General features: G+C 42.3%; 1 protein-coding gene across 1 annotated transcript in view; it reads right to left on the bottom strand.

Moving 5' to 3' along the window:
* Nucleotides 1-3,096: 3,096 nt before the first annotated feature.
* The window catches only part of GEN1 (GEN1, Holliday junction 5' flap endonuclease), a 32,424-nt gene continuing 10,106 nt past the window's right edge, over nucleotides 3,097-25,414 (bottom strand). Inside the window, exons 5-13 of the mRNA XM_015423769.1 lie at nucleotides 18,535-18,608; nucleotides 16,355-16,446; nucleotides 15,669-15,819; nucleotides 15,550-15,586; nucleotides 15,379-15,459; nucleotides 7,364-7,494; nucleotides 6,474-6,535; nucleotides 5,624-5,767; nucleotides 3,097-4,641 (exon numbers count right to left, since the gene is read on the bottom strand). Of these exons, the coding sequence (XP_015279255.1) occupies nucleotides 3,239-4,641; nucleotides 5,624-5,767; nucleotides 6,474-6,535; nucleotides 7,364-7,494; nucleotides 15,379-15,459; nucleotides 15,550-15,586; nucleotides 15,669-15,819; nucleotides 16,355-16,446; nucleotides 18,535-18,608 (2,175 nt within the window). The 3' untranslated portion in view covers nucleotides 3,097-3,238. The remainder of the gene's footprint in view (nucleotides 4,642-5,623; nucleotides 5,768-6,473; nucleotides 6,536-7,363; nucleotides 7,495-15,378; nucleotides 15,460-15,549; nucleotides 15,587-15,668; nucleotides 15,820-16,354; nucleotides 16,447-18,534; nucleotides 18,609-25,414) is intronic.

Genomic DNA, 25,414 nt, shown 5'->3' with positions numbered 1-25,414 from the left:
GTAGGCAGTGCCTGAGGAAAGAGAAAGAAAATATAGATTTCTGAGGAAAATGATGCTATTTTGTGGAGAGAACAGAAGAGGCTGATGAGGAGCATGAGGCAGAGCTGAGCCCATTGGGGAGGGCGGGGTATAAATGCGAAAAATAAATAAATAAATAAAACCCCTGGAGATCTGCAGCAGCATAAAGCACCCCCAACAGCAGCACCAGAGAGAACCCCCTAAGTCACAAGAAAGACCAAGGGACACTTACAAGGCCCAAGACAGACAGTAAAAAGAATCACCTTTCTGATTCCAGCTTTAAACCGTGTGACCTACATTTGAGTTTTTGCAATGTATATTCTTCTTTGATCTCCCATCCCTCTTTATTTACTCCATTTATACCATACTTTTCTCCTCCATGAGGATCCAAAGAGGATTACAACATTCTCCCCTTCTGTTTTATCCTCACAACACAACCCTGTGAGGTACATCAGGCTGAGTGTGCGTGACTGGCCCAAGGGCACCCAGCAAGCTTCCATGGGAGAGTGAGGATCTGAACCTGGGACTCCCTGGTAGTTGGGAGTCCTACTTGGGAATGTTAAGAGGTGGTTTGAAATCTGGGGAGTCACTTTGCAAATGTATTTTCCTTGCTTTTGCCCACTGGTAATTGACTGGGACCAGTGGGGTGGAGGCACTGCTCTTTCCTTCACTCCCTTCTTCCACTAATCTGCCCAGGTCCCGTCATTTCTTCCTTCATCTACAGAGGGTGGGAGAAATGGGGGTTAGAAATGTAAACATCAGTAAAAAAAATTTTTTTTACACTTTTGCATGAAGCGACCGTCACAGAAATGGAAGGCAACTGATCAGCTAATATCATTGCAGTAACCTAGAAACCTGCTAAAATTTGCATCTTGACATAACCCGGTTAGCACGCGCATTGGGAGGGCAGCTGCAGGTTAGCTCCGTTATGGTCCAAAACACGATCCAAAAACAAAAGCCATGTCACAACCATTTATTGAGACCAACCAAAGTTTAACACAAAACAGTGTGCCAGTTTTCATGTTTTTCAGGGCTCTTCATCAGGTTGGATATGTGTGTTGTTGTTTTTTTTAAAAAAAAGGGGGGGGGCAGGGGTGAGAGGTTTCAGGCCTCTATCCCATTTTGATCCCATCCTTCCAGCAGAGAGGTCAGGGCAGCATACATGGTACCCCCTTCCCCCATTGTATGTATCCTCTTAGAATGCCTGGTAGGTTGGAATACTTCGCAACGCAGTGTGGAGTAGCAGCAGGCTGCTCTTCTGATTTTCTAAGAGGATTGGGGGGGGGGACACACAGTGGCAGCGTCCAGTTTCAAATATAAAAACCAATCAGTGGCCTAACACCAAAGAGAGCACACAGCTCCCTTACAAGGCTAAAGATCAGCAGTAAATAGTGGCAGTCGCTGCATCAACAATAAGGATAGTAATTAAGTGCCATCAAGTTGCAAGCAACTTATGGCAACTTCTCAAGGGGTCTTCAAGGTGAAAGATGAGCAGAGGTAGTCTGCCATTGCCTTCTTCAGCACAGCAACCCAGGTCTTCCTAGATGGTCTCACATCCAAATACTAACCAGGACCAACCCCGTTTGACTTCTGAGCTAGTCTGGGCTATTCAGGCTGCTACAGCAATCACAGTACTGGAGATTTAATCCTCACAACAACCCTGTGAGGTAGGTTAGGCTGAGAGGATCACCACTGACTCTTTACCTGGTGCATCAACTAAAATGAATCTGCATTAACAATACTGGAGATTAATTTTAATTGATGCACTAGGTAAAGAGCCAATGGAAGCCAACTAGGTAGTATTACTTTAGTGGTCTGAGAAAACACATGAGCAAAGTGTCTTCCTAAGTTCTTTTTCCTACATTTGAAGAAGTGTAGGTATTTCCAGAACAGGCAGAGGCTGCAGGTCGCTCTGCTGGCAAATCCCAAAACAAACCTTTTATTAAGACCAGTGAAAAATAACACAATTATGTTAAAAGTCGTGCACTATCCAGCACTGGGGAAAACAATTCTACGGAAACAGTATTTATGCTAGGCATAAGGTCCTTTGGGCTTCATTTAAGCTACTGGTATTTGGAGCCCTGTCTTGACTAAACTGCGTCCAAGTGAAGGCATCATTTAAAACACGGTTCACAGTTACATAATGCTTTATAAATGTACTGTGCTAAGGCTGCAATCCAACACCATCAGAAATTCAAAAAACCATAAATTGGGGCCTAAGTGTACAATCCGAAATCTACTAATACGAAATCTTTGTTTGCATGTAATTATTGGAGAGTGTGGATAGTATTACATAACTCCACACGCACCGAACTTATACTCTGAAATTATCTCCTATGCCTGGAAGTGAAATGTACCTAAATATCACCCCGTTTTGATATCTAAATCAAATACTTTGGGGCTGCAGCTCACTTATTCAAAATGAAAGGTGATACTGCAAAAAAATAATAATAATCAGCATTTACCTCAAATCTATTCAGTTGGTACTGATTTACTTAATTTCCCTAGAACACAGTGTTCACAATTTTTAGTGTTCACATCTCCCCCCCCCCCCAACAGACAGGCCAGCAGCATATTCAGCTGAACTACAAGGTGTTCTGAAAAGGTCATACATGACTGGCTTGAGCTGAATTTGGTGCATGGCAAGATTTTGTAATGATACAGCTGATGAGATGACCCCTGCCCTGCTATGGTGCATGGCAGTGGATAGCAGTTCCAGAGAAAAGGGGCTCCTGATACCAATGAATCAGGAATTAAATCACGCCCCTAGAAGCATTCCTTGACGTCCCCATGAAGAAGTCAAGACGGCACAAAGGCACTGGCTGGAGGAAACCTGTAAGTGTATACATGTCAGATATCACCACCACACTGCTGTCATCCAGCTGCGTACAAGCAATGTTCTTGGCAGTGAGACATTCACTGATTAGGATAAAGACAAGGTGTGCTTCTTAATGAATTGACGTCATGGTACTGTGGTGTGGTTGTTCTTCTTGGGAAAACAGTTGTCTACACAGTTCACAGCCTGTCTGTGGCAAGAACTACATGGATCACCTATAAGGTCAGTTTAAAGGGGGCTAGACAACATTTCCATCCCAGACTTCCAAGCTGTTCACGCTGTCCTTTTCTTAAGCTCTCTTTGGAACTTCCACCTATGAACTGGGAGGAGACAGCAACTCGAGAAATGTCCGTCATAATGAAAGGAAGAGTAGTTTTAATGGCTCTACAGCCTTAGCTTCAACCTTTCCGACAGTGGCAGAGGGCTGTCGGCCCACACATCAGCCTCACTTCCACTGTCTTGGAGATAAGAACATGCTACGTTGATGGGGCTCGGAGAACTGTGAACGTGCGCAACAGAGGCAGGTTTTGGATGCTCTTCCGCTAATAAATCTGCACCCGAGACCTTCCCTTTTAGCTTAATTTCAAGCTCTGATTTACTGTCACTCCTTTTCACACGGCAGTTATCCTTCAGTTGAACCAGGCTACGCTTCTTTTGCCACTGGGGACCCCCGGGAGCCTTCCTCCTAACTTCCACATTTCCTCCATCACTCTCTTCACTGGAAGAATACCCACTTTGACACACGCTCTTAAGTGAGTTTTTCACACTCATCTGTGCAAAGTCTTCTCTCATCTGGCAGTTGTCTAGATCCTTTGTTGGCTCAGGAAACATCATCACTGGCTCATTTCCAGAGTGAGTCGGTTCTACAGTTTCAATGCACAGACTCACAGACCTGGACATGCTTGAACTGGTGGGTTTTTGTGACACATATTCGGATTGTTTGGGCAGCTTTATATTGTTTTCTAAGCTGAATTCCCTGGGATATTTTTTAGGTAGCACAATTTCAGTTCTTTGAAGGCTGTCATTTTGCTGAGCTAAAACATTTGAAAATTCACCCTCAGGGCTTGAAGTTCCTTTTGTTTGTTCTGTCATTTGCAGAGGGCCGAGCAGAGAAACTTCTGGATCCCTGGAAAAACTTTCCAAAGCAGAAAGCTTTAGAATTACTTGACCTTTTGATGATGAACAGTTTTGTCCTTCGGGAAGGTTGCTGCTGCCTGAAACAGAGCACTCCACACTCCTGGGTGGATCTTGATTACATTGTACAGAATTAGAAAACAGCGGGATAATGTCTGTTGTTTTGCAGTGCCGTGGACCACGGTGTCCTGTGGAATTACTATGTGTACGCCACTCAGATTCTGAACAAGAATTATTAACTGGAGCCGGAGAAATGCTAAAGGATGTGCCTTCCCAATCAATGTCACCTAGCGGCAGATTAGTAATTGCAGAGGAAGCACAAGAGTCCATGGAGGAGTCAATAAATTCTATTTGTGAGCTCAGATAGCCACCAAAGTTGCATTCATCCCGTGCATTTTGTGGAGGACTTGCAAGCAAGGGAGAAGGTGAATTCTGACTCGATAAGACTTCGGCAGAAAAACTTACAGATACGAACGGGACCTGAGATTTACAGTTGGGGGTTGGCAATACTTGACAATCAGATTTGAAATCATACTTGGGATTACGATCGGGAAAGATCTCACATGACGACTGCAAGTTCAGCCGAGAGAGAAGATCTGCAACTTCGCCGTTGGCTGCTAAGTCTTCTTTCTTTTTAAGTTTTGCCTTTTTGCCTACAAGAACAAAAAAGACTGCTTGTGAAATGGCTTCAGTCTTTGTGATGTGTCGCAGAATTAGGGCCCGGACTGAGCCTCAGCCCTCTATTAAACCTAGGTTACTTTAATTTCCATAGTAATTAGCCTCTATAGTTGAATCTTTGGTTCTGTTTCCCAGGGGGCTTCAGGACTGTGCTAAGTGCTGTGGCCTTCAGGCACCGATAACCCTGCACATGCCTTGTGCCTTACATGACTTTTGTCTTTTGGAATGTTTATACATTATCAAATTCTAAATAGATAGAGTATCTGAAGCTAGTCAACCTATCTTAACCCAGCTTTCCTTGACCTTCCTGACCTCAGAGATAGAAAGAATGGGCCGGGCTTTGATGTGCATGTCAGAGATATATGTCAAATGCTTGTCACAGACTTGACTGACAGTTACATTAACCCCTATGGTCGGAAAAGGGTACTTAATGTCTGAGTTTAGTTTTGGTCTTGGTTGTTCTGGCCAAACACCCTCTGTGATGCGTCTTGACAGAGCAATCTTTATAGGACTACAAGCACACTATGTATGTATTGGGGCTGTGTTGAAATATTCTATGTTGAATATTGAAATGCTACAAAAGTGTTTTCTGACTTAAGAGTGTGTAATAGAATAGACTGAGTTTTGGTTTAGAACAGCTGTCTCCCTCTCTTGATGCAACTGGGATCCCTCCCGGCTTTTCTCCCTCCCCTACAAACACAGTGGAGATGGGAGTCCATGAAAAGCTTCCTGCGCTCCCAGTTTCTCCAACATGAGGAGAAGCTACTCCTTTCAAATTCAAGCGCAAACAAGTGAATGATAGGATGACTCCGTTATAAAGTTCGGCTGATGGCATTTTAATTTAATTCACAGCTCTGTAGAAGAACTGCAATTACGTGAAGCGACACAATAGTCTGCACTACGCAAGCATGTATGTGATGTTCAAAAAAGAGCAAAACAAGAGACTCCCAAGCTCACCTTTCTTTTTCTCTTTGCAAATTTCCAACTTCTCCATTTGATACAGGGCAATGATTTCTGGGTAAGCAGCCTGAAATAATGATGACTCTTCCGTTGTTATTAAAAAAGGCTCCACCGACTGATCGTCTGCTGTAGCAAAATGCTCTGGGTGAATACATAAAAGACATCAAAGCATACTATCAGATTTTTTAAAAAGAGCAGTGCCAGAGCTACAGACAGGAGGGTTCTGCCCATAACTCTACCTTTTAAAAGAAAAACAAGTTATCAAATATGGATCTTTCATATCAATTCTGCATAAAGACACCCGGTGGTAGGAATCTGTCATCGCAGTTTGGCAGTCAGGGGCAATCTCTGAGTCTTTATAATTCAAGCAGTTGCATGTCCTAATTATCTTGTATGGATCCCATGAACAACTGTGCCGTCATTTTTTTCAAATCCTTCACATGTCTGCCACTGGTGATCCATGGGGTAACATAAAGCAGAATAACCTGGCCCTATGGAAACAACTGCACACAGAATATCAGTTTAGAATTGATGGGGAAGTAGTTAGAGAGACAACTTATTTTAAAAGTTGATGTCTCCAGTTACTTGATATGGTGTGGTCAGAAAGGGAAAAGTCCAGAACGTGACGTGTATTGATCTACTGCCAGAACAGGAACATCACTTGTATGACAAGATGTGAAAATCCAGTGTTCTGGAAATCCAGAACCGTTCTTCTTGCATTTTTAATACTGGGATACTTTGCAAATGGCCTCCGTTGACAGGACTCACACGCATTGCATCCCCCCCTCCCAGGATTTCAAGCGTTGTGTGATAACCCCCACAAAAATGCAGAGAGAAGAGAACCAACCTGGCTTTTGCCACTCGATTTCAAAACAAGGAATCCCATTTTTTGTTCGTGTCTTGACTATCCTGTGAAATAAGGAGAAGAAAATCGCAGCAGTATTAAATAATGCTGAAAGAAAAACTGCTTAGGAAGGATTGTAAAATGTGCATGGATGTAAAATGTAAGGGTAAAAGTATGTGTGTGTGGGGGGGAGTGGTAAATGTTCCATGCATCTGATGCTTCTTTTAAAAAAATACCAGAATATCAAATAATTTACTGTAGGACTGCCAGTTATGTGGGTATGGGAACTGCTGGACTAGGATCCGGGAGACCCAGGCTTGAATGCCCACTCTGCCCTGAAGCCACTCTCTCTCAGCCATATCCACCTCACGGGAAGGAAGGGAGTGGCTGCCTGTGTATGGACAGACACAGACTGTTTCATCAAGGGCAGAGCTGTTGCCACCTACCCTGCCTTATGAAGTCATTTGTTAATGGCAAGTAGTGACTGTGAAATTGGCTTATTTTGCATATCTGTGAAATTTGATTGTGTTTTATGTATTTTGTACATTGTAAGCCACTTTGGCTCTGTACTGAATGGAGAACAGCAGGTTATAACTGTCCTAAATCAACACATGGTTGTTGTGAGGATAAAATTGGAAGAGAAGAGAATGATGTAAACTGCTCTGGGTCCCCACCGGGGGGGGGAGAAAGGCAAATGAAGTAAATAGGTGCACAGTAAAAACATTAGAACTAGAGGATTGGTTTAAACTTTCTATAAAGGTGAAATATAGCTAAATGGGAAAGAAAAATGTCTTTCACCCTTTCATAAGGTTACAATCCATGTGCATTTTCTCTTCTGACAGATGTGAAGAGGAACATGGAATGAATTCTAACAACTTTCTGAATTAGATTACCGAAGTGCCTGCAGCTGCCATGGATCAGTGTGGCCAGCCTTCCTTCTGTTCATGTCATAGTATGTCAGAAGTGCACACAGTTTCTCACAAGCGTAGTGCCTGGGCCAGTCCATTTTCTCGGACGCAAACTTCTGCAAGTGTGAGGAATATTTTAAGCCAGTTCCAAATATTAACATGTCATGTAACATACATGTATAAAGAACACATTTAGAGTCCAGTGACACTTTTAAGACCAACAAAGGTTTATTCAAGGTATGAGCTTTTGTGTGCATGCACATTTTTTCAAATACAGTGGAACTGAAGGTAAGGTTCAAACTTATAGACTGGGGCTGAACCGCAAATTAACATGTAACATGATGAAGATATTTTAAGATATGCGAAGACAAAACTAAATAACAAGCTAACTTTAAAAAGTGTGCATGCACACGCAAACTCATACCTTGAATAAACCTTTGTTGGTGCCACTGGACTCTAAATTTGTTCTACTGCTTCAGACCGACATGGTTGATCACCTGGATCAATACACATGTATAAAGAAAACAGACAGGAGGAAAAAAATACCACACTAAGAAGCTGATGATATCCATTACAATGTAAAACAAAAGCACCACAATGAGTTGAGGGCCCATAAGGAACCATGGGAGGGGCAAACAACTTGAAAATCCCAACTACCCCTCAGAATCTTACAAGATTTCCTAAGCTCTCAGGCATTCGGACAAGCTAATTTCTCCTCTGCTCTTCATTTTTTAAAATCGATTCTTAGCTGCTTTCAACATTTCATCTTTTCTGGAGCATATCTAGTCCTCAGCAGGCTGGACTTCTATGATTTTTTACTTCTTTATGTTTGTTCCATTTACAAAGTTATATTTTTCTGCAAACCTGCAGGGCTTCCTGGATGAGTAGAGACCACAACTGTGTGAGTGGCCACATTATGTGGCTTGTGCTATCCACACAGAGGCCTGCTAGTTTACATCTGGATACACTGATGGTTAATAACAACAACTAAATAACAGAGTTGCATTATTAGGGTGACTTCTGGCGACTGGACAACAAGGAACCTTCTGCTCGAGCTCCGATCTGCAAGCATATTTTACTTGATTTTATCTGTTTTAAACTTTTATTTGGTTTATTAGTTGGTTATTAATCCTTTCTAGCCTTGTAGGCTGTTGATCTTTTAAAATGTGTTTTTCCTGGTTTTATCAGCCACAGGGTGGTTTGTTTTAGCAGCTGGTTTGTTTTAGCAGCTGGGCTGGGCGGTGTTCCAGCCAGGGTTGGCTGCTCAGCTGCTTTTGTGGAAACTGCCTAGTGTATAATTCAGTCTTACTGGTTTGCTGTTTTTCTTTACTCTTTTTGAAATTCTGTCGACTTGATCCTCAGCCTAGTTTTAATTTTTGCCGGTTAGATGAGAGTGTAACTGCTAGTGGCTTTGTTTTAAGGAGATTATTTTAAATCTTGTTTGTTAGGCTAATTTAGCTGTGTCATAATTGAGCTTGTTAGCCCATTCTATCCTTTATTTCTCTCGGCATTTCTGAATGATTTATTTTGCTAGTCTAAGGCTGACCTTGGTTAATTTAGATAGCTCAGTTTGTTCTTAATCTGTTGCTTGCAGGTGATTTCCATAAATAAATAAAAAGAGACTCAATGTAGAATTTTTTTAACCTTAAAATAAATTTTATAAAATTGCCCTCTAAGGTTTACTCTTCTGTGTTTGACTATTAGGTTTTAAATTAAGTTTCAATTATTATTAACTTTGTTTTTGCTCCATAAAGGTCATAGTTAGTATTTATCTAACAAGTTTACTACAGTACAAGCAAACCCAGCTGGTCCAAGTAGACTGCTTAGATTAATTAGATTAATCAGATGATCAATTTCAACAACTATGAGAAGGAAAAGGGCAGTACCCCTTTTTTTAACAGATAATTTTTTTTTTCATAAACAGCAAAGATTTACAAGGTAAGCATGAGCATACTCAGCTCTCAATGGCTTCAAACATTTCGTACAGTTTGTCGGTATTATACAGTTTGAAAATTACCAAAGATGCAGAGTGTTTATTACATCAGGTACTGTTTCTTTGGTAGATAGATGTATCTAGTATGGGGTACCATATACATACGATGTCATTCTGACCACTTCTAGATAGATTTACCCCTTTTTTTAACAGATAATTTTTTTTTTCATAAACAGCAAAGATTTACAAGGTAAGCATGAGCATACTCAGCTCTCAATGGCTTCAAACATTTCGTACAGTTTGTCGGTATTATACAGTTTGAAAATTACCAAAGATGCAGAGTGTTTATTACATCAGGTACTGTTTCTTTGGTAGATAGATGTATCTAGTATGGGGTACCATATACATACGATGTCATTCTGACCACTTCTAGATAGATTTTGTTTCAGAGTATCTGAGATTTTCTCCATTATATAAAGGTTCCATAGCTTTTTGTACCAGAGGTTTACATATAGCCTACTGGTGGATTTCCATGTGGCTGCTAATGTGGTTTTGGCTGCAAATAGTACCCTTTGAGGGACGCATGCCTGCCTGTAAACACAGTAGAATGGAAGAGTTTTTAAAAAAAAAAAATCTCACCAACAACAATTTCTAATAGATTTGCATTACTAAGTTCAAGTGAATGGGAACCAGAAGAACTATGGGTTACAAATAGATATTAAGGAAAATTGCACAAAGACTATTCCTACAGGCAAAAGAAATGAAGAGCCTTGATGGATGACCGATGAAACTCTTAAAATTGCTAAAGACAGGCAAGAAGCAAGAGTGACAGAAATAGATTCAGAAGTCTAAATGCAGCATTCTAGTGACTTGCATGTACAGTCAAAGAGAACTATTATAATAACCAGTGTAAATAAATAAAAGACAACAACAACAAAAAGAAAGAACAAGAGATCTGTTCCACAAGATCCAAGAAATCAAAGGGAAATGTAAAACATGGTTACGCATGCTGAAAGATAAACATGGAAATACATTAACCGAACAGGCCAAAATAAAGAAAAGATGGCAACAATACACTGAAGAACTATACAGAACAGATAAAAGAATGAGATTCCTTCAAAGAAGAATCTTTTGAACAAGTACCTACAGTCTTAAGACACTGAAGTGAAAGCTGCACTCAAAGGAATTAGGAGAAACAACTCACCAGGAGTACACGGAATATTGACAGAGCTATTGTAAGACACAGAAACAGAGGCCATCAAAATCTTAACAGGAAAACAAAACAATGGTCCACAGACTGGAAACGCTCAATGTACGTTCCAATTCCCCCCAAAAGGAGATGTCAAAGACTGAAGCAACTATTGGACCATTGCATTATCTTCTCATGTGAGTAAAGTGAGGCTCAAGATCTTACAATAAAGACTGTTGCCATATATGGAACAATAAATGTAAGCCGCCCTGAGCCTGCCTTGGCAGGGAGGGCAGGATATAAATCGAAAAAATAAATAAATAAATGCCAGATGTTCAAGCTGGCTTTTGTAAAGGAAGAGGCACTAAAGATCATATTGCAAACTTACGGTTCTTACTAGATATATGAGAGAATTTTAGAAGAAAATCAGCTATGGCTGTTTTTTTAAAAAAATAAGTGTGCCATAACTTCTGACTGTTTTGATGCACAACCTATACTCTGGACAAGAGGATATGATTAGGACAGAATATGTAGGAACAGAATGGTTTCCAGTTGGCAAAGGCGTCAAGGATCTATTTTATCTCCCTATCTGTTCAATCTACATGCAGACCGTATCATAAGGAAAACTGGATTAGATTTAGATGACGGTGGAGTCAAAATTGGTTGAAGGAACATTAACAATTGGAGATATGCATATAACACATTACTGGCTGAAAATAGTGAAGAATTGAAACGACTACTGACGAAGGTTAAAGCAGAAAGGGCCAAAGTAGGATTACAGCTGAACATCAATAAGACAAAGTAATGACTACAGAGGAATTATACAACTTTAAGGTTGATGATGAAAAAACTGGAATCGTTAAAGACATTCTATTCCTTGGCTCAGCCATCATCCAAAAGGGAGGCTGCAACCAAGAAATCAGAAGATTGAGACTTGGAAGGGCAGCCGTGAAGGAGCTAGTAAAGATCCTTACGTGTAAGGATGACTATGTATAGGTGAAAAAGATGTACAATGAAGAAAACTGACAGGAAAACAGTTAATTCATTTGAAATGTGGTGTTGGACGAGAGTACAATGGATACCACAGTGCCGCGTGACGGAGTGAGCTCCCATCTCTGGCCCCAGCTCCTGCCAGCCTAGCAGTTCAAAAGCAAGAACTTGCAATTAGATAAATAGGTCCGCTTTGTTGGGAAGGTAACAGCGTTCCATGTGCCTCGGCGTTTAGTCATGCCAGCCTCATGACCACAGAGAAGTCTTTGGATACCCTTTGGCTTGGAAATGGAGATAAGCACTGCCCCCTAGAGTTGGATTAAACTGGCTTTCGAGCAAGGGAAACCTTTACCTAGATCAAATCAAGCCTGAAATCTCCCTAGAAGTTAAAATGACTGAACTGAGGCTATAATGCTTTGGTCACATAATGAGAAGACAAGAGTCACTGGAAAAGACAATAATGCTGGGAAAAGTTGAAGGCAGCAGGAAAAGAGGAAGACCCAACATGAGATGGACTGATTCAGTCAAGGAGGTCATGGACCTCAGTTTGCAAGACCTGAGCAAGGTTGTTAATGATTCGATGTTCTGGAGTTCATTCATTCATAGGGTCACCATAAGTTGGAAGTAACTTGTTGACACCACATATAACGACACCAATTCAATTATAACATTGAAGATCTACAAATCTGGGGAGAGCAGCATTCAAAACTTTTGAAGGGAAGTGGGAGTCATTCAGGTTCTTAGGAAGATCCATTTCCCTACTTGCAATGGCTTCTGGCTGCAGAGGAGACTTGTTTCATGGTGGTGGTGGAAAATGCCATCAAGTTGCAGAGGACTTAAGGTGACCCCATAGGGTTTCCAAGGCAAGAGGCAAACAGAGGCAGTTCGCCATTGCCTGCATCTGCATGACAACTCTGGACTTACTCCGTGGTTTCCCATCCAAGTACTAACCAGGGCTGACCCTGCTTAGCTTCTGATGAGACTGGGCCATCCAGGTCGGAGTGAGTTGTTTTATATTGTTCGTAAAATCCCAGACCTCTCTCCTAAGTTATTAAAAAATCGGCACCCAGCAAAAAAGGAGGTGCCTGGGGTACTGCTGAATGCATGCTTGAGATATAAGCATCAAATGCACACATCATGAATATACCAATCTAAATAAAGTCGCCTTGTCTAGACTGCTCTTTTTAGTATCCTGGTTCTTTACTTGGGAGCTTGGGCAACATTTGATGATAATGTTGTGTACTTGTTGGACAGTGGTGGATGAAAGGTTAACTGCCAATGTTCTAAATCACTGGGATGGAACATTGGGGGGGGGGGGAGAGACCATTTGAAGAAACACCTAGAATCGTGTTAACAGAGACATCTACTTTCCAAACTGTAAAAACTGTTCTTGTTTCATACCACTGTGGTGTATCGTATTTTTTCAGATTTTTTTTTTAAGATGATGAACTTGAAACCCTATACCAATGACTCTGTTTGGAGAGTCAATTAATTCCACTTTCAAACACGGTGAATTCAGAATGACTGAACAGTCAAACCAAAACAACACCCCAGTTGGAAGAATTTAAAAGCACGTAAACTGGAATTTGAGGGGTTTGATGGGAATAGCAAGAATAGAAACTCTAGTAAGACGGATGCTTTCTGATGATGTTTCAGATGAATGATTTCAATGGCTGCATCCTAACGGTGCTTTCTCTGGCAGAAAGCATTTATACCAGTGAAAGGGAAGAGGGAGATTTCGTCCTACTTCCCCTTCCCACTGCAGACCCTCATTTTGCTCCCCCACCCTAGTAGTTCACCAACCTAATAAGGACACAATTTTCACAATTTTACAGGAGGCTGCAGTTGGAAAATGTGCTTCTGTGAGTGCTTCTCCCCTTGTACTAAATAGTATCCAACACAATAGTAGATTGCCTTATTTTCTCTTAAAATCCGAACTTCTTGTCCCAAGATTTTTCACTGATCTTAATCACACCAAGTTGAGTATGTATACATTACTAAATATATTCAAAACCATTATGTATGCATTACTAAAATAACCACAGTAATATTTTGTTGGTTATATGGATTTCAGGATATAGATATCACAATAAGGTAAAGGTTCCCTTGCTCAAAAGCCAGTCGAGTCCGACTCTAGGGTTGCGGTGCTCATCTCCGTTTCAAAGCCGAAGAGCCAGTGCTGTCCGAAGACGTTTCCATGGTCTTATGGCCGGCATGACTAAACACTAAGGCGCACGGAATGCTGTAACCTTCCCACTGAAGTGGTACCTATTTATCTACTTGCAATTTCTTGCTTTCGAACTGCTAGGTTGGCAGGAGCTGGAACTAGAGACAGGAGCTCACTCCGTCATGCGGCAACTCGGGTCTCGAACTGCTGAACTACTGACCTTCCACAGCCTACAGTTCAGCGTCTTAACCACTGGAGCCACCGCAGCTCCTAGATATCACAATACTATACCACTAATACCAACTAGAGCAATAATGCACTTTTTTTTTGGTTTGGACACAAGAACTCCCATTGAAATACAATGGCCAGTGACCATCTTTTATTACTTCTTATATCAAGCCATGGCACTTGCATTTTGTAGTTTTAGTGTCCTGTCTCACAACTTTTTGGTGCTCCATATAAACCAATTTAGTTAGGTGATGGAAGAATGTGGAAGTATAAATAAAAAGGATATAAGCTGTTCCCACAGGATGGATATATTGAGAACATTCTAAAGGAAAAGACAATTTCTTCAGCCAACATCAATCAGGGAGAGGTAGCCGGTATTAGGTAGCACATTTTCTACTACACGTTATCAAATTATTTAACTTACTATTAACATAGTTCTGTCATGGTTGGCAGAGTGCCATTTGGGTTTTCAGGCTCAAGTGCCAAAATGCCTTGGGCCATGTCTGATGACCAGAGCAAAGACCTTGGTTTTAAATCTGAGGTGAACAAATTCGAAGTGCATTTTCATCCTATGTCTGAGTAGTTTATTTAATTTAGTTTATGTTCACTTAAGAAGTCCTGAAGACAGTATGCAACACAAAAATACATTAAAATTAGTAAAACCCTCAAATATAATAAAAATTCAGTTAAAACACAGCAAGAGTCAATAAAATACAGTAAAAACCAACGAAAGCCAGTTGGCTGGTAGCGCTACTCCTCCCACCACACCATTTCTGCAATGCGGATTTTTTAATCAAATTCCTAGCCCATCTCAGAAACAAACAAAAACATTATTTAATATATAATTCTTAAATAAAGGACATATCAGATATTAAACTGACATGAACAGGTACTATACTTTATCTTAGCCAAAAGGCAAAGAAGCAATTGACCATACTTGTAGATCTAATTCAAACGCCCTGCAGAAAAGGCCCTTCAAATCCATCCAGAATGCTTCTAGAGAAGCATGCGTTCTCAATGCCTCAGGGAGCCACCCTCTGAGTTTTTACCCATAATAGCTTTCCTAAGGTTGGTTTCTGGAGGAAGGCCTCCTACGCTGACCTCAAGTCTCAGTTTGTTAGCCACCAGGAGAGGTACTCAATACCTACAAAGGTCAGGAACCAGTCAAAGCTTAGCACTTCTTTTAGAACCACTGACTTGAATAGCAGAGTTAGGTATGCCGTCTCTCTCTCACTTTGAAATCAATCAACTTCAAAGACGCTTTCGTTTTGGATGAATGGTGCTGAGACTCACAATTTCTTTTTTCTTTCATGTGGTTGTGTTTCCTCTTTATTCTGAGTTATCACCTATACACTGAATTATGTCCTAGCATTTTGTATATAAATTGTTTTCTAACAAGACACACATAATTGTATCTCAAGTTCCTTCATCAAATTGCAGCTAATTCACATTATTGCAGATGTGTATGGCATTTTAACCAGCAAAATCTGTACCTGAAAGGATAACAAATTTGGCCTTTGGCACTTATATGGCTTCATCAGCTTGTCTTTGCTGACGAGATACTCTTGGATAACCTGTGGAGGAAGGAGAGGAAGACACTGTAAGAGATTAGGAAAGATGATAAGAAATGAATTCATTTTTTAAAAAAAACCTTGTTAACTTACCTCAGGAAATGGAAAGCCTTCACATGCTTTAGCCTTTCTGCAAATACAATATGCATGTGAGAACGCAGTTGTAAATGTGCTCCCCAAATAAAATGCAGTTCATGTGGAAGTGTGCCTACTTTCTAATGCTGTCCTCCACCATCCTCACTTGTCGATCTCTCTCTGAGAAATGCCAGTCACAAGGACAGAGATACGTTGCCTCGTGGGGTTTGCAGAACTCCACGCTTTCACAAAGCTGACACCCAACACGCTCGTGTTCTTTAAAATAACCTAGCAGAAAACAAGAAATGAGCCTAAATGCTGCATGCACGTTAAACTGGCAAGTTTATACTCTATAAAAGTTCTTAAATAAACATGTCTAATTGCAAAAGTCTATGAAGTACATCTAATGTCCTTAAGAATCAATGTACATTGAGGCCAAAAAGAAAAGAAAGTGCAGCTTCACTGCTCAAATGCTCCAAAGTTTTAATAAAGAATAAATAAAATTATTGGCTGGGATCCAATGAACCATGAGCAGAAATCCGCTTGGGAAATGTGGCTTTCTTGTCATTTCCTGTACCCCCTGAAAAAAGAGTCCTAATGGCTGGGAAAAGAAAGTACCACAGGTTGCTGCAGGGAGAATAGGGAATTAGCAGAAACTGGAGCATCCTTCTGTTTACACAAGAGTAGGTTTGGATATAAACTATGGTCAGTTCATAGTTTCATATTGTGTGGATATAGCCACAAACCTTTCGGGTTGGATCTTACCATTAAAGAGAGTGTACAGTGCCAAGCACTTCCTTTTTCAAGCCACACAATGACTCACCTGGATGACAGCATACAGTGCAGTGAACCACCTTCTTAAGTTGTATAGCGGGGATATCACCATACTGGAAGGGGTCTTTCCACTGCTCAAATCTAAATAACATTAAAAAGGATTAATTCATTATCTGGCACTGGTTAGTCAAACAGTCACGCCCACATCGAACCACATCACCCAGTATACTTCATCTGTCAGTTATATACTTCAGCCTCTTCCTGCATTGTAGAATGGTCAACTGGAGGTTATTAGGAAGGGCTCCCCCCACGCTTCTATTGTTTTGCAAAATGTGCAAAACAGAATTGTTCAGGAGGGGATTCTTGCAGAAGCAAAGTTACGGTATAACGTTTCAGCCCAACTGCATTCTTTTGTCTTACCAAGAATCTTTGCTGTTGGATTCATGTGTCTTTTAATCTGCTTACTGATCGGCTGAAAAGGGTTTTTTAAACCCATACTTGTAAACTGCCTTGGGTCCCAATGAGAAAGCTGGACTATAAATGAAAATAAGCCAGTTTGGTGTAGTGGTTAGAAGTGTGGACTCTGATCTGATTCCCCACTCCTCCACATGCAGCGGCTGGTGTAACTTTGGGTCAGTTACAAGTTGCTTCAGAGCTGTTCTCTCAGGAGCAGTTCTCAAAAGAGATCTCTTAGCCCCACCTACCTCACAGGGTGTCTGTTGGGGGGAGGGTAAGGGTAAAGGAAGGATAGAAATGTTCTAAATAAATTAAATAAATAAATAAATAAACTTTTCAAAAGGTTTCAAATTGCTAGGATTTGCATTTGGGGAACTAACTGTATACCAGCTACTGAAAATTCCAAGACATCTGAAGCTATTTTGCCCAGTCTGTAAAACCAATGAGAGCACACTGAATGTCTGATTCTGAAGAAAGAGGAATAATATTCACAGTGTAAAACATAGCATAAACCCCAAATTAATCCTAAGAAGGCACACGCTGTTGTTCTGTCTCTAAAGCCAAGTTGATCTCTTCCTGTAAACTGCTTAGTGGAGACCTCTTGGCATCCCCATGGAAGCTGATCTGAGCTTTAACAAGGAAGACAGAGATAACTTTAATGATACAAGAGGAGGCAAAATAAATAATTTTTTAAAGGACTGGAAACTGTTTTATGATTTTTGGTCCCAACAGCTAAATTAAAATGCTGATTGGCAGAACAGTGCAATTAAAAATAATAATTCTTAAAGCTTTTGAAAAGGCCTTTACAATGTTTTATGCTGTAATTGTAACATATAGTTGAATTTTATATATAATTACATGCATAGGGACTATAACGTGTTTTTAAGATTGCCACTAAGCAACTTGCATATCAAGTTTGCATAGCACAAATATGCCTATATAATGAATAGCAGCTATTTCATATATTAAATGGATTGGAGCCAGCAGAGGATGGAGAAGGGCCATTGTCATGGATTCCTTCTTCCAGCTAGACCTCCAACTACCCCTCATGCTGTTCTTGGGGCTCCAGGATCTGCATTTCAGGCTGTAGTGGGAGGGGAAAAGGTGACAAAGGCCCCGGTCACATGGCAAAGTTGCCGCGGGAGAGGCACAGGAGTCCGGTGGATTATCTGGGCACGATCACACCCCAACATCTGGGAAGCGCAGTGCTCCCGTGGCGAACCTGTGGCTCCCCGCTGAAGGTGCAGAGTTAAAATCTACTACCTACGAGGTACTAGTTTCCGGAAACCGCAGGGCAAGGGCGGGCGTCTCACCGCGTTTCCGGTGGACTGTCGTGGCATCCGGCAGCTGCCGATGTTCCGTTGCGACCAAGGGGATGTCTCCCCCCAAGTCTTCGCAGGATGTGGAAAAGCGCCCAATGGCGCATGCGCACAAACAGGAAGCGGCTTTTACCACAGGAGCAGCATGGCGCGAGTGCCGGTTTGAATGTGCCGCGCTGCTTCTTTGCCACGCTGCAGACTAGCCGTCTGATCTGCACCTGACACCTACCCATGGGACCTTGAAAGGACTTCTGATTGGGCTGCCGCGCGTTATTTTCCTTTGGGGCAATTAGCCACGCCTCCCCCCGCGATATCCAGCCCATGTGGCCGGGGCCAAAGTCATGCTTTGTGATGGAAATCCCTTCCATTAGCAGAAATCACTGCTGGATCAAAGCCACTGTCTTTAGATATCAAAGGCTGTTGGAATTTAGGTAACAAGGAAAAATGTTTATACCTCTGCAGCAAACTCTGACCTCCCAAAGTTCGAATCAGTTTTAAAGCCTGTTCTTTTCCAACTCCAGGAACTCCCTTTTAGAGACAAGAAAAATGACACATATTGATACAGACTAGACAAATGTTCAGTAATATCTGCTAAACACTGTAATAAAAACAATGCATCTTTTTCATAATGGCCTGCATACAAATAGCTATATCATATATGCCTGGACATTAAAAATCTTATGTTTTGACATATCTATTGCTGCAGCTAAAGAAAAAGAAATGTTGCCCAGACCTGGATAGCCCAGGCAAGCCTGATCTCGTCAAATCTCGGAAGCTAAGCAGGGCCGACCCTGGCAAGTGTTTGGATGGGAGACCTCCAGAGAATACCAGGGCAGGCAGACCAGAGGCAGGCTAAAAAGCCACTTCTTGGAACGTTCTCCGTGCCCCAGCAGGAGTCGCCAGAGGTCACCATCACTTCCAGGCACGGGCACACACACACAAATGCAAAAATACCAAAAAATAATTTAAAAAGTTAATTTCAATGTAATTTAGAGGAAAATTTAGATGTAGATAGCTTATAGTCAGCATCAGAAGAATATCCTGCCTCCTTGCTGAAATGAGTGAAATGTTTGTGATTGGGGCATCTGCCAACATTCCCTACACCTTCCAAGTTGGGCTTACCTCCCCAATGGGGACCCCAAAGTAGCGTACATCTTTTAACCTCACAACAACCTTGGGAGGTAGGTTAGGCTGAGAATGTGTGACTGGCCTAAAGTCACCCAGCGAGCTTCTGTGGCATAGTGGGGATTCCAACTGGTCTCCTAGGTACTAAACCAACAGTCTTTATTTATTTATTGGCTTTCAATCCCGCCCGTGAACGGGCTCAGGGTGGCTTACATTTAAAGGTACTATGTGCCAGAGTACATAAAACCTACTGGAGGTTTTAACTGCCACACTAAGCTGGCCCACATCAGTTTGACCTGGGTTGTAACAAGTCAGTGTTAAAACACCCAGAGACAAGGCTTTCAAAGTTCTGAAATACTAAAAAGAGAAAAGAAAAAAAAGAACAGGAATCAGAAAAGCACAGACACACCAAGAAAGGCTGTTTCAGTTGACAGCAGCTGTAGAATGAAGTCTGGCACCAGAGTGGTCAGATCATATTGGAAGTGTGAAGACCAGTAATAGGCCACGGTCATACTGACGGCTTGGAGCAATATGGTGCCGCCCAGTGTTCCCTCTAAGCTGAGTTGGTGTGAGCTAGCTCACAGTTTTTTAGCCTCTGGCTCACACATTTTTGTCTTCGCTCAGGAAGGATGACTCCAGAGCAGACTAATTTATGCAGTATCTAAATGGCTTGCTCACAACTTTAATGGTAGTAGCTCACAAAGTAGAATTTTTGCTCACAAGACTCCACAGCTTAGAGGGAACATTGGTGCCGCCTCTAATTGTACCGGTTTAAAGTATTGCAGGGCATATCATTTAGACAGCACACCCTGCTGCGGGTTACGTATGCAGACATCCTGTGGTCAAGCATCCACATTACTGCAGCACCTCAGCCATGGAGCGCGCTGCCCAGAATTTTTTCAAAATGCATGCGCGCACATATGCGCATATAGGCAAAAATTTAAACACCCCCCCCCCCGCGGCAGAATGGATCTGCAGGTTCAGACTACCAAATCCATTCTGCACGCACTCCCCTGTGTTCAGACATCCAGCCACGGGCAATGAATGCACAGGGAACCAAAAACACCACTTGTGATGTGGTGCCTTTTTAACCCAGCTCCAAGTCGTCCTGTGATGGGATGAGTATGCTGGGGGAACGCCTGACAGATGTGGCTGTGTGACTACGCCCAACTGATCCGAAGGGGTGGTGGTGGCTGCGTCGGGCCAAACTGCTCATGCGATCACAGCCATACACAGACAGTAAGAGTGCTGAGCAAGAGGAAGGGAATCGTTCACTGCATCCTGAAGCCATTTTTTAGAAACAATACCCAAAGAGTTGAAACTCACTTGCCAAATATCAGAAAGACAAGAGCGACCAAAATAACATAATGGGGGGCAGGGGCCACAGATCTGAGTTTCAGAGCTCAGTCATGTCACCATTGGAAGGCATGGCAGCTGCTTTTATTTTATTTATTTTAAGGCAACCGATGCCTGTAGCCACGGCCAGCTGCCTCACACGGAGCTGAGCCTTGACAGGTGTTGGCCAGCTAAGTGACGAAAGCCAAACTGATCTGTTCAGTTGACAGCAGACAGTTAACCACAGCACAGACTAACTAAAATATGACAGTTGCTGCCAGCTTCAGTGGTCACGGGAATGAATCTTCAGAAGAGATGATGACAGAGCTGGGGATGACTTTAAGGAAGCCAGGAAAAAAACCAGAAACTAGTTTGGAACTGAAATACAACCAAAAGCTAGAGCTGAGATGGAAAGTCAAACTTGCAGTAAGAATTATATAAACAGAATTAAGAAAGGCAAACATCGTCTCCTATAAGTATGCTGATTCCAGGAGTGATGCATGGCCACAAACAATGCCATCAGTTATCAACTGACAGGGTCAGGTAAAGAGACTATTAGTGGAATGTGCAGAGAACGACAGTACCAAAGTGTGCTCTGGGGGGAATCAATTATATCCAAGGGTGCTCTTGTAACCTTGACCCCCTCCTACAAGATGGAAGATGTTTGGACTGCTTTTGTTCGCCTTTGCCGCACAAGCGGATTAACCAGGACTGCTAGCATACGCTGAACCTTGCGACAAAACAAGATCTGTTGCTGGAAAAAACAAACAAACAGCTGACTGAAATGGGAAAAAAGCAAACAGATGGTTGGCGAAGGATGGCCATATCTGGAAATTGAAAGCTGGCAGCAAATTGCTGTACGGTTTTATGCAGACAGTCGCATTTGCTAAACACAAACATCAGACATAAGGATATTGCAGCAGGTCTTGCTAACCCTGCATTGTGATAGCAGCCAGATGAAAGCAAAACAAAAGTCTTCAACATTCTTATGGTATGCTTGATAAGATGCCTGAATTATCAATTTGGGGGTCAGTTTAAGACAGCACTGCTAACTAGCATCATAGAGTGGGTGGTGGTGGTAGCACATTTGATGGCTCCAAAGTTTATTGTAGTAAAATAAAACAGAAATCTGGTGGCACTTTAAAAACTAATGACGTATATTCCAGGATGGGCTTTCTTGAGTCAGAGCTCAACTCTTTAGATTCTATGAAGCAGAAACCGTATTCCACATGGTGAGCCAATTAGTGGTCTACCAGAGTCTCTGTTGAGGCTACTAGAGAGCAAAGGCAACTTTATGTGATGGTGAGAATATGAAGATCTAGGAAGCAGAGGAGGAGGAGGAGGAGGAGGAGAAGGAGATTGGATTTACACCCCGCCCTTCACAACCTAAATGAATTTCAGAGCGGCTTATTGAGGTAGGTAGGGCTGAGAGAGCTCTTTTGAGAACTGCTCGTGAGAGAACAGCTCTGAGATAACTTGTGATTGACCCAAGGTCATGTCAGCAGCTGCAAGTAGAGGAGTGAGCAATCAAACCTGGTTCTCCCAGATTAGAGTCTGTGCTCTTAACCACTACACCAAATTGGCTCTCAAAGTTCGAACTACAACTAGGCTGTAAAACAGCTAACTGTCCTGTTAAATGAATTGGATGCACTTCATAATTTCACTACATTTACTGCATGGACACAGTTTCTTCTCTGGTAGACCACAGTCAGTGCAGCTGGATTCACAAATGAGAGTTAAACTCAATGGGTTTCTGCAGGTGAAAGGGAGAGGAGTGTCCCCTTTTGCTTATCAAATAAGCTATTATGCTGGGGAGTGAGGGATACTGCCTGGACAAAAGTCATACGGGATGGGGGCTGCAGTACGGAAGGAAAATGGGCAAGGATCCAACCCATTTAGTACTAATAAACTCAGCAAAGGCTTCCTGATCTCAAAGGAACACATATTTAGCGCAGTGATCTGCAATGTGGTGCTCACCGGCACGCTTGCTGGCACCCACTTCCTTCTTCCCCAAAGCAAAGAGCCAATCTTGGCTTTCTCACTGAAGTATAACATGCTTCAGATGACACTAAAGAAGACCCTAAGTGCTGAGACTTCTGGTTGATGGCGGCACGCTCACGGACTCACCTCCCGGACCTCCCCGGGGTGTCTCCATGCTCTGGTGGAGGGAGGGGGTGAGCAGGCTCGTTAACCCCCCCAGAGGACCGGCGAAGGGTCCCTGGCCAAGGAGCTTTGAGGGGGAGCCTCTTCGATGGCTGAATGCCAGAGAATCGAGGCTCCCCCTTGCTCCAGTGGTTCGTCCAGCCGAGAGACCGAATGCTACAAGTGAAGCTAACCGGGTCAAGCGTAGGAGATCGGGTGTCAGTAATGATGAATGTAGCGGGGTCGGAAGACCAACTATGAATGTGAGTCAACTGAGATAAGACTTTTAAAAGAAAAGACGCTCCCTACCCAACACGGCGGAACGGCAGAAGCAAGCGGGGGAGGGATGCCTCCCATGCGTAAATCACTGAGCGAAAGGGAGGGGGGAGCAGAAGAATAAACGTGTGATTGCCCAGAAGTACTCACCCAATCAAGCTATACAGTTAAGCGCATATTCAGAGACTTTAAAAGGTTTTTGTGAAAGTAAACAAACAGGGGAAAGATGGCAGGGAAGAGGGACAGAGACAAAGAGAAACTTTTAAAAATGAAACCAGAGTCCCCGAGACAGGAAACAACCAGTGAGATGACCAAGGTGATGGCTGAGGTCATGCGCCCTCTACTGGAACAGCTCAATGTCTTTAAAGAGCAGATGTTGGTGGTAACAGCGAATATAACAGTGCAGCAAAAGCAGCTTGCAGTTGTAACAACAAGCATCACTGCTCAACAAACGCAAATAACGGACTTGATCCAAGTAATGAAGCAGGATGCGGAGAAAGTAAAGGAAATGGCTGAATCAACTCAGAAAGTGAGGAAGAAAGTGCAAAAATTGGAAAAGAAAACTGTTTCTTTGGAAGATCAGATGCTGCAAGTGCAAATGGATAAGGCCAACATGGTCCTGCGCTTCCAAGGGGTGCCAGAGAATAGAGGAGAGAATCTTAAAGAACTTATGAGTGAGCTACTCGCCCCAGCAACAGATATAAAGGCGGAATTGTTATTCAACAACATGGATGTGGCCTACAGGTCATATTCAGGATATATAAAGAAAAATATCTGCCTGGGGAAATTGTAGTACGATTCTCGAAGAGGCACATCAGGGATGCTATCCTGAAAACAGTGGCTGTGACACCCCTGAAGGTGGGTGAGAATGCGGTCAGAACGCTAAAGGATATTCCATTTGAAGTAAGGCAACGGAGAAAGAAATACAAAGAACTTGTGCTCTTCCTCCAAACAACTTCAATTGGATACAAATGGCTATTTCCAGAAGGAGTAGCATTTAAGATCAAAGAGAAGAAGGTTAAGATAACTCTGTTCTTAAAGCTCAAGAATTTCTAAAGGAGCAGCTGGGAAGGTCAGAGGAAGAGAAAAAAGAAGAAGACAGCAGGTCCAGCGGCGAGCTGGAAACTGGTTCATCTGGCGAGGACTCTTTGTCTGAGCAGGGGGCAGCAGTCCCAAAAAGTCCCTACAAACTGCGGAAAAGAGAGAAGAAGTAGTAAAGGCTGAAGGACTCTGAATTGTGCCTTTGAGAACTTTGATTCCAGGGGATGATGGGGGGCACTGTTATTGGGCAATTAAATGTAAATGGGGAGGGTTAAAAGTTCTAAAAGATTGACACAGTTCATAAGAAGTACAAAGATGATAAGTTTGGATGCTAAAAAAAAGTTAGTTAGAGGATCTCCTCTCTTGGGTTTTTAGTCAGTAGTGGGTTCTTTACTTTCTCCCTTATATGTAGTTTTCCCCTCCCCCTTTTCTGTTGTAGTTTTTTGTAGTGTTAAAAAAAAATCAATTAAAAAATCCCCTCCAGGGGCTCAAAAAAGAAAAAAGAAAAAAAGAAGACCCTAAGTGCTTTTGTGTTTCCACAGAACACTCATTCAGAAATGGCTGCCTCCACCTCTCTGAACATCCTAGTCCCACTATGGGTTGCCAGACGTCAAACCATGACTTCCAGGCACACGCACACACACAAAATACTCACTTACCCCCCAAAAGAAAAGAAGTGGCTGCCTCCACCATAGGAAGATGCTTGGCTTGCAGCTTCTCAATATTTTGTGACTGGCCTAAATTCCCAGTACTGAGAATGCCTCAAAGATCAAGCTACAACAAATAACATTTGTATCAAAAGAAACACATAGTGTACACAATAATGTAATTAAAAACATGGGGCCTAAATATCAGGCTGTGCTAAAAGTTGTCGGGAATCAGTTTTACATCAGCTATCATAAATCCCTCATATTTGATAAATACCAAATGGCCAACATAAGACCATACGCATTTCGGTCTCAAAGATCTTCTTCAGTGGTCAAAAGTACATAATACAGATTTTAGAAAAACATAATCTGGTACAGAATTTCAAGTATTTCCAGATGCGTGTGTCATCAAGATTATAGTATCAGTGGACGATTTATGTCTGAGCACAGTTACCACGTGACAGGAGTCGGACCCACTGTTTGCTTTATAAGCTAATATCAAATCACACAATGTAACACCACCTGGTCATGGTTGATACATATTGGCTGCGGTCACACGGAACATTAGCCATGCAAGAGAGATGGAAGACAGGCGGAGTTTCCGGGCGCGATCTCACCTACACATCTGGGAAGCGTAGCGCTTCCGTAGCACAACTGAGGCTTCCCGCCGAAAACACGCAGCAAAAAACTAGTACCTTGGAGGTACTAGTTTCCGGAAACTGCGGGGCAAGGGCAGGCGTCTGATCGCGTTTCCGGTGGCATCCGGCG

The sequence above is a fragment of the Gekko japonicus genome, unplaced genomic scaffold (genome assembly GCF_001447785.1).
Source record: "Gekko japonicus isolate JY-2015 unplaced genomic scaffold, Gekko_japonicus_V1.1 scaffold121, whole genome shotgun sequence".
NCBI classification, from domain to species: domain Eukaryota; kingdom Metazoa; phylum Chordata; class Lepidosauria; order Squamata; family Gekkonidae; genus Gekko; species Gekko japonicus.
The sequence above is the reverse complement of the archived record's forward strand: the minus strand, read 5'-3'. Positions and strand labels throughout refer to the sequence as shown.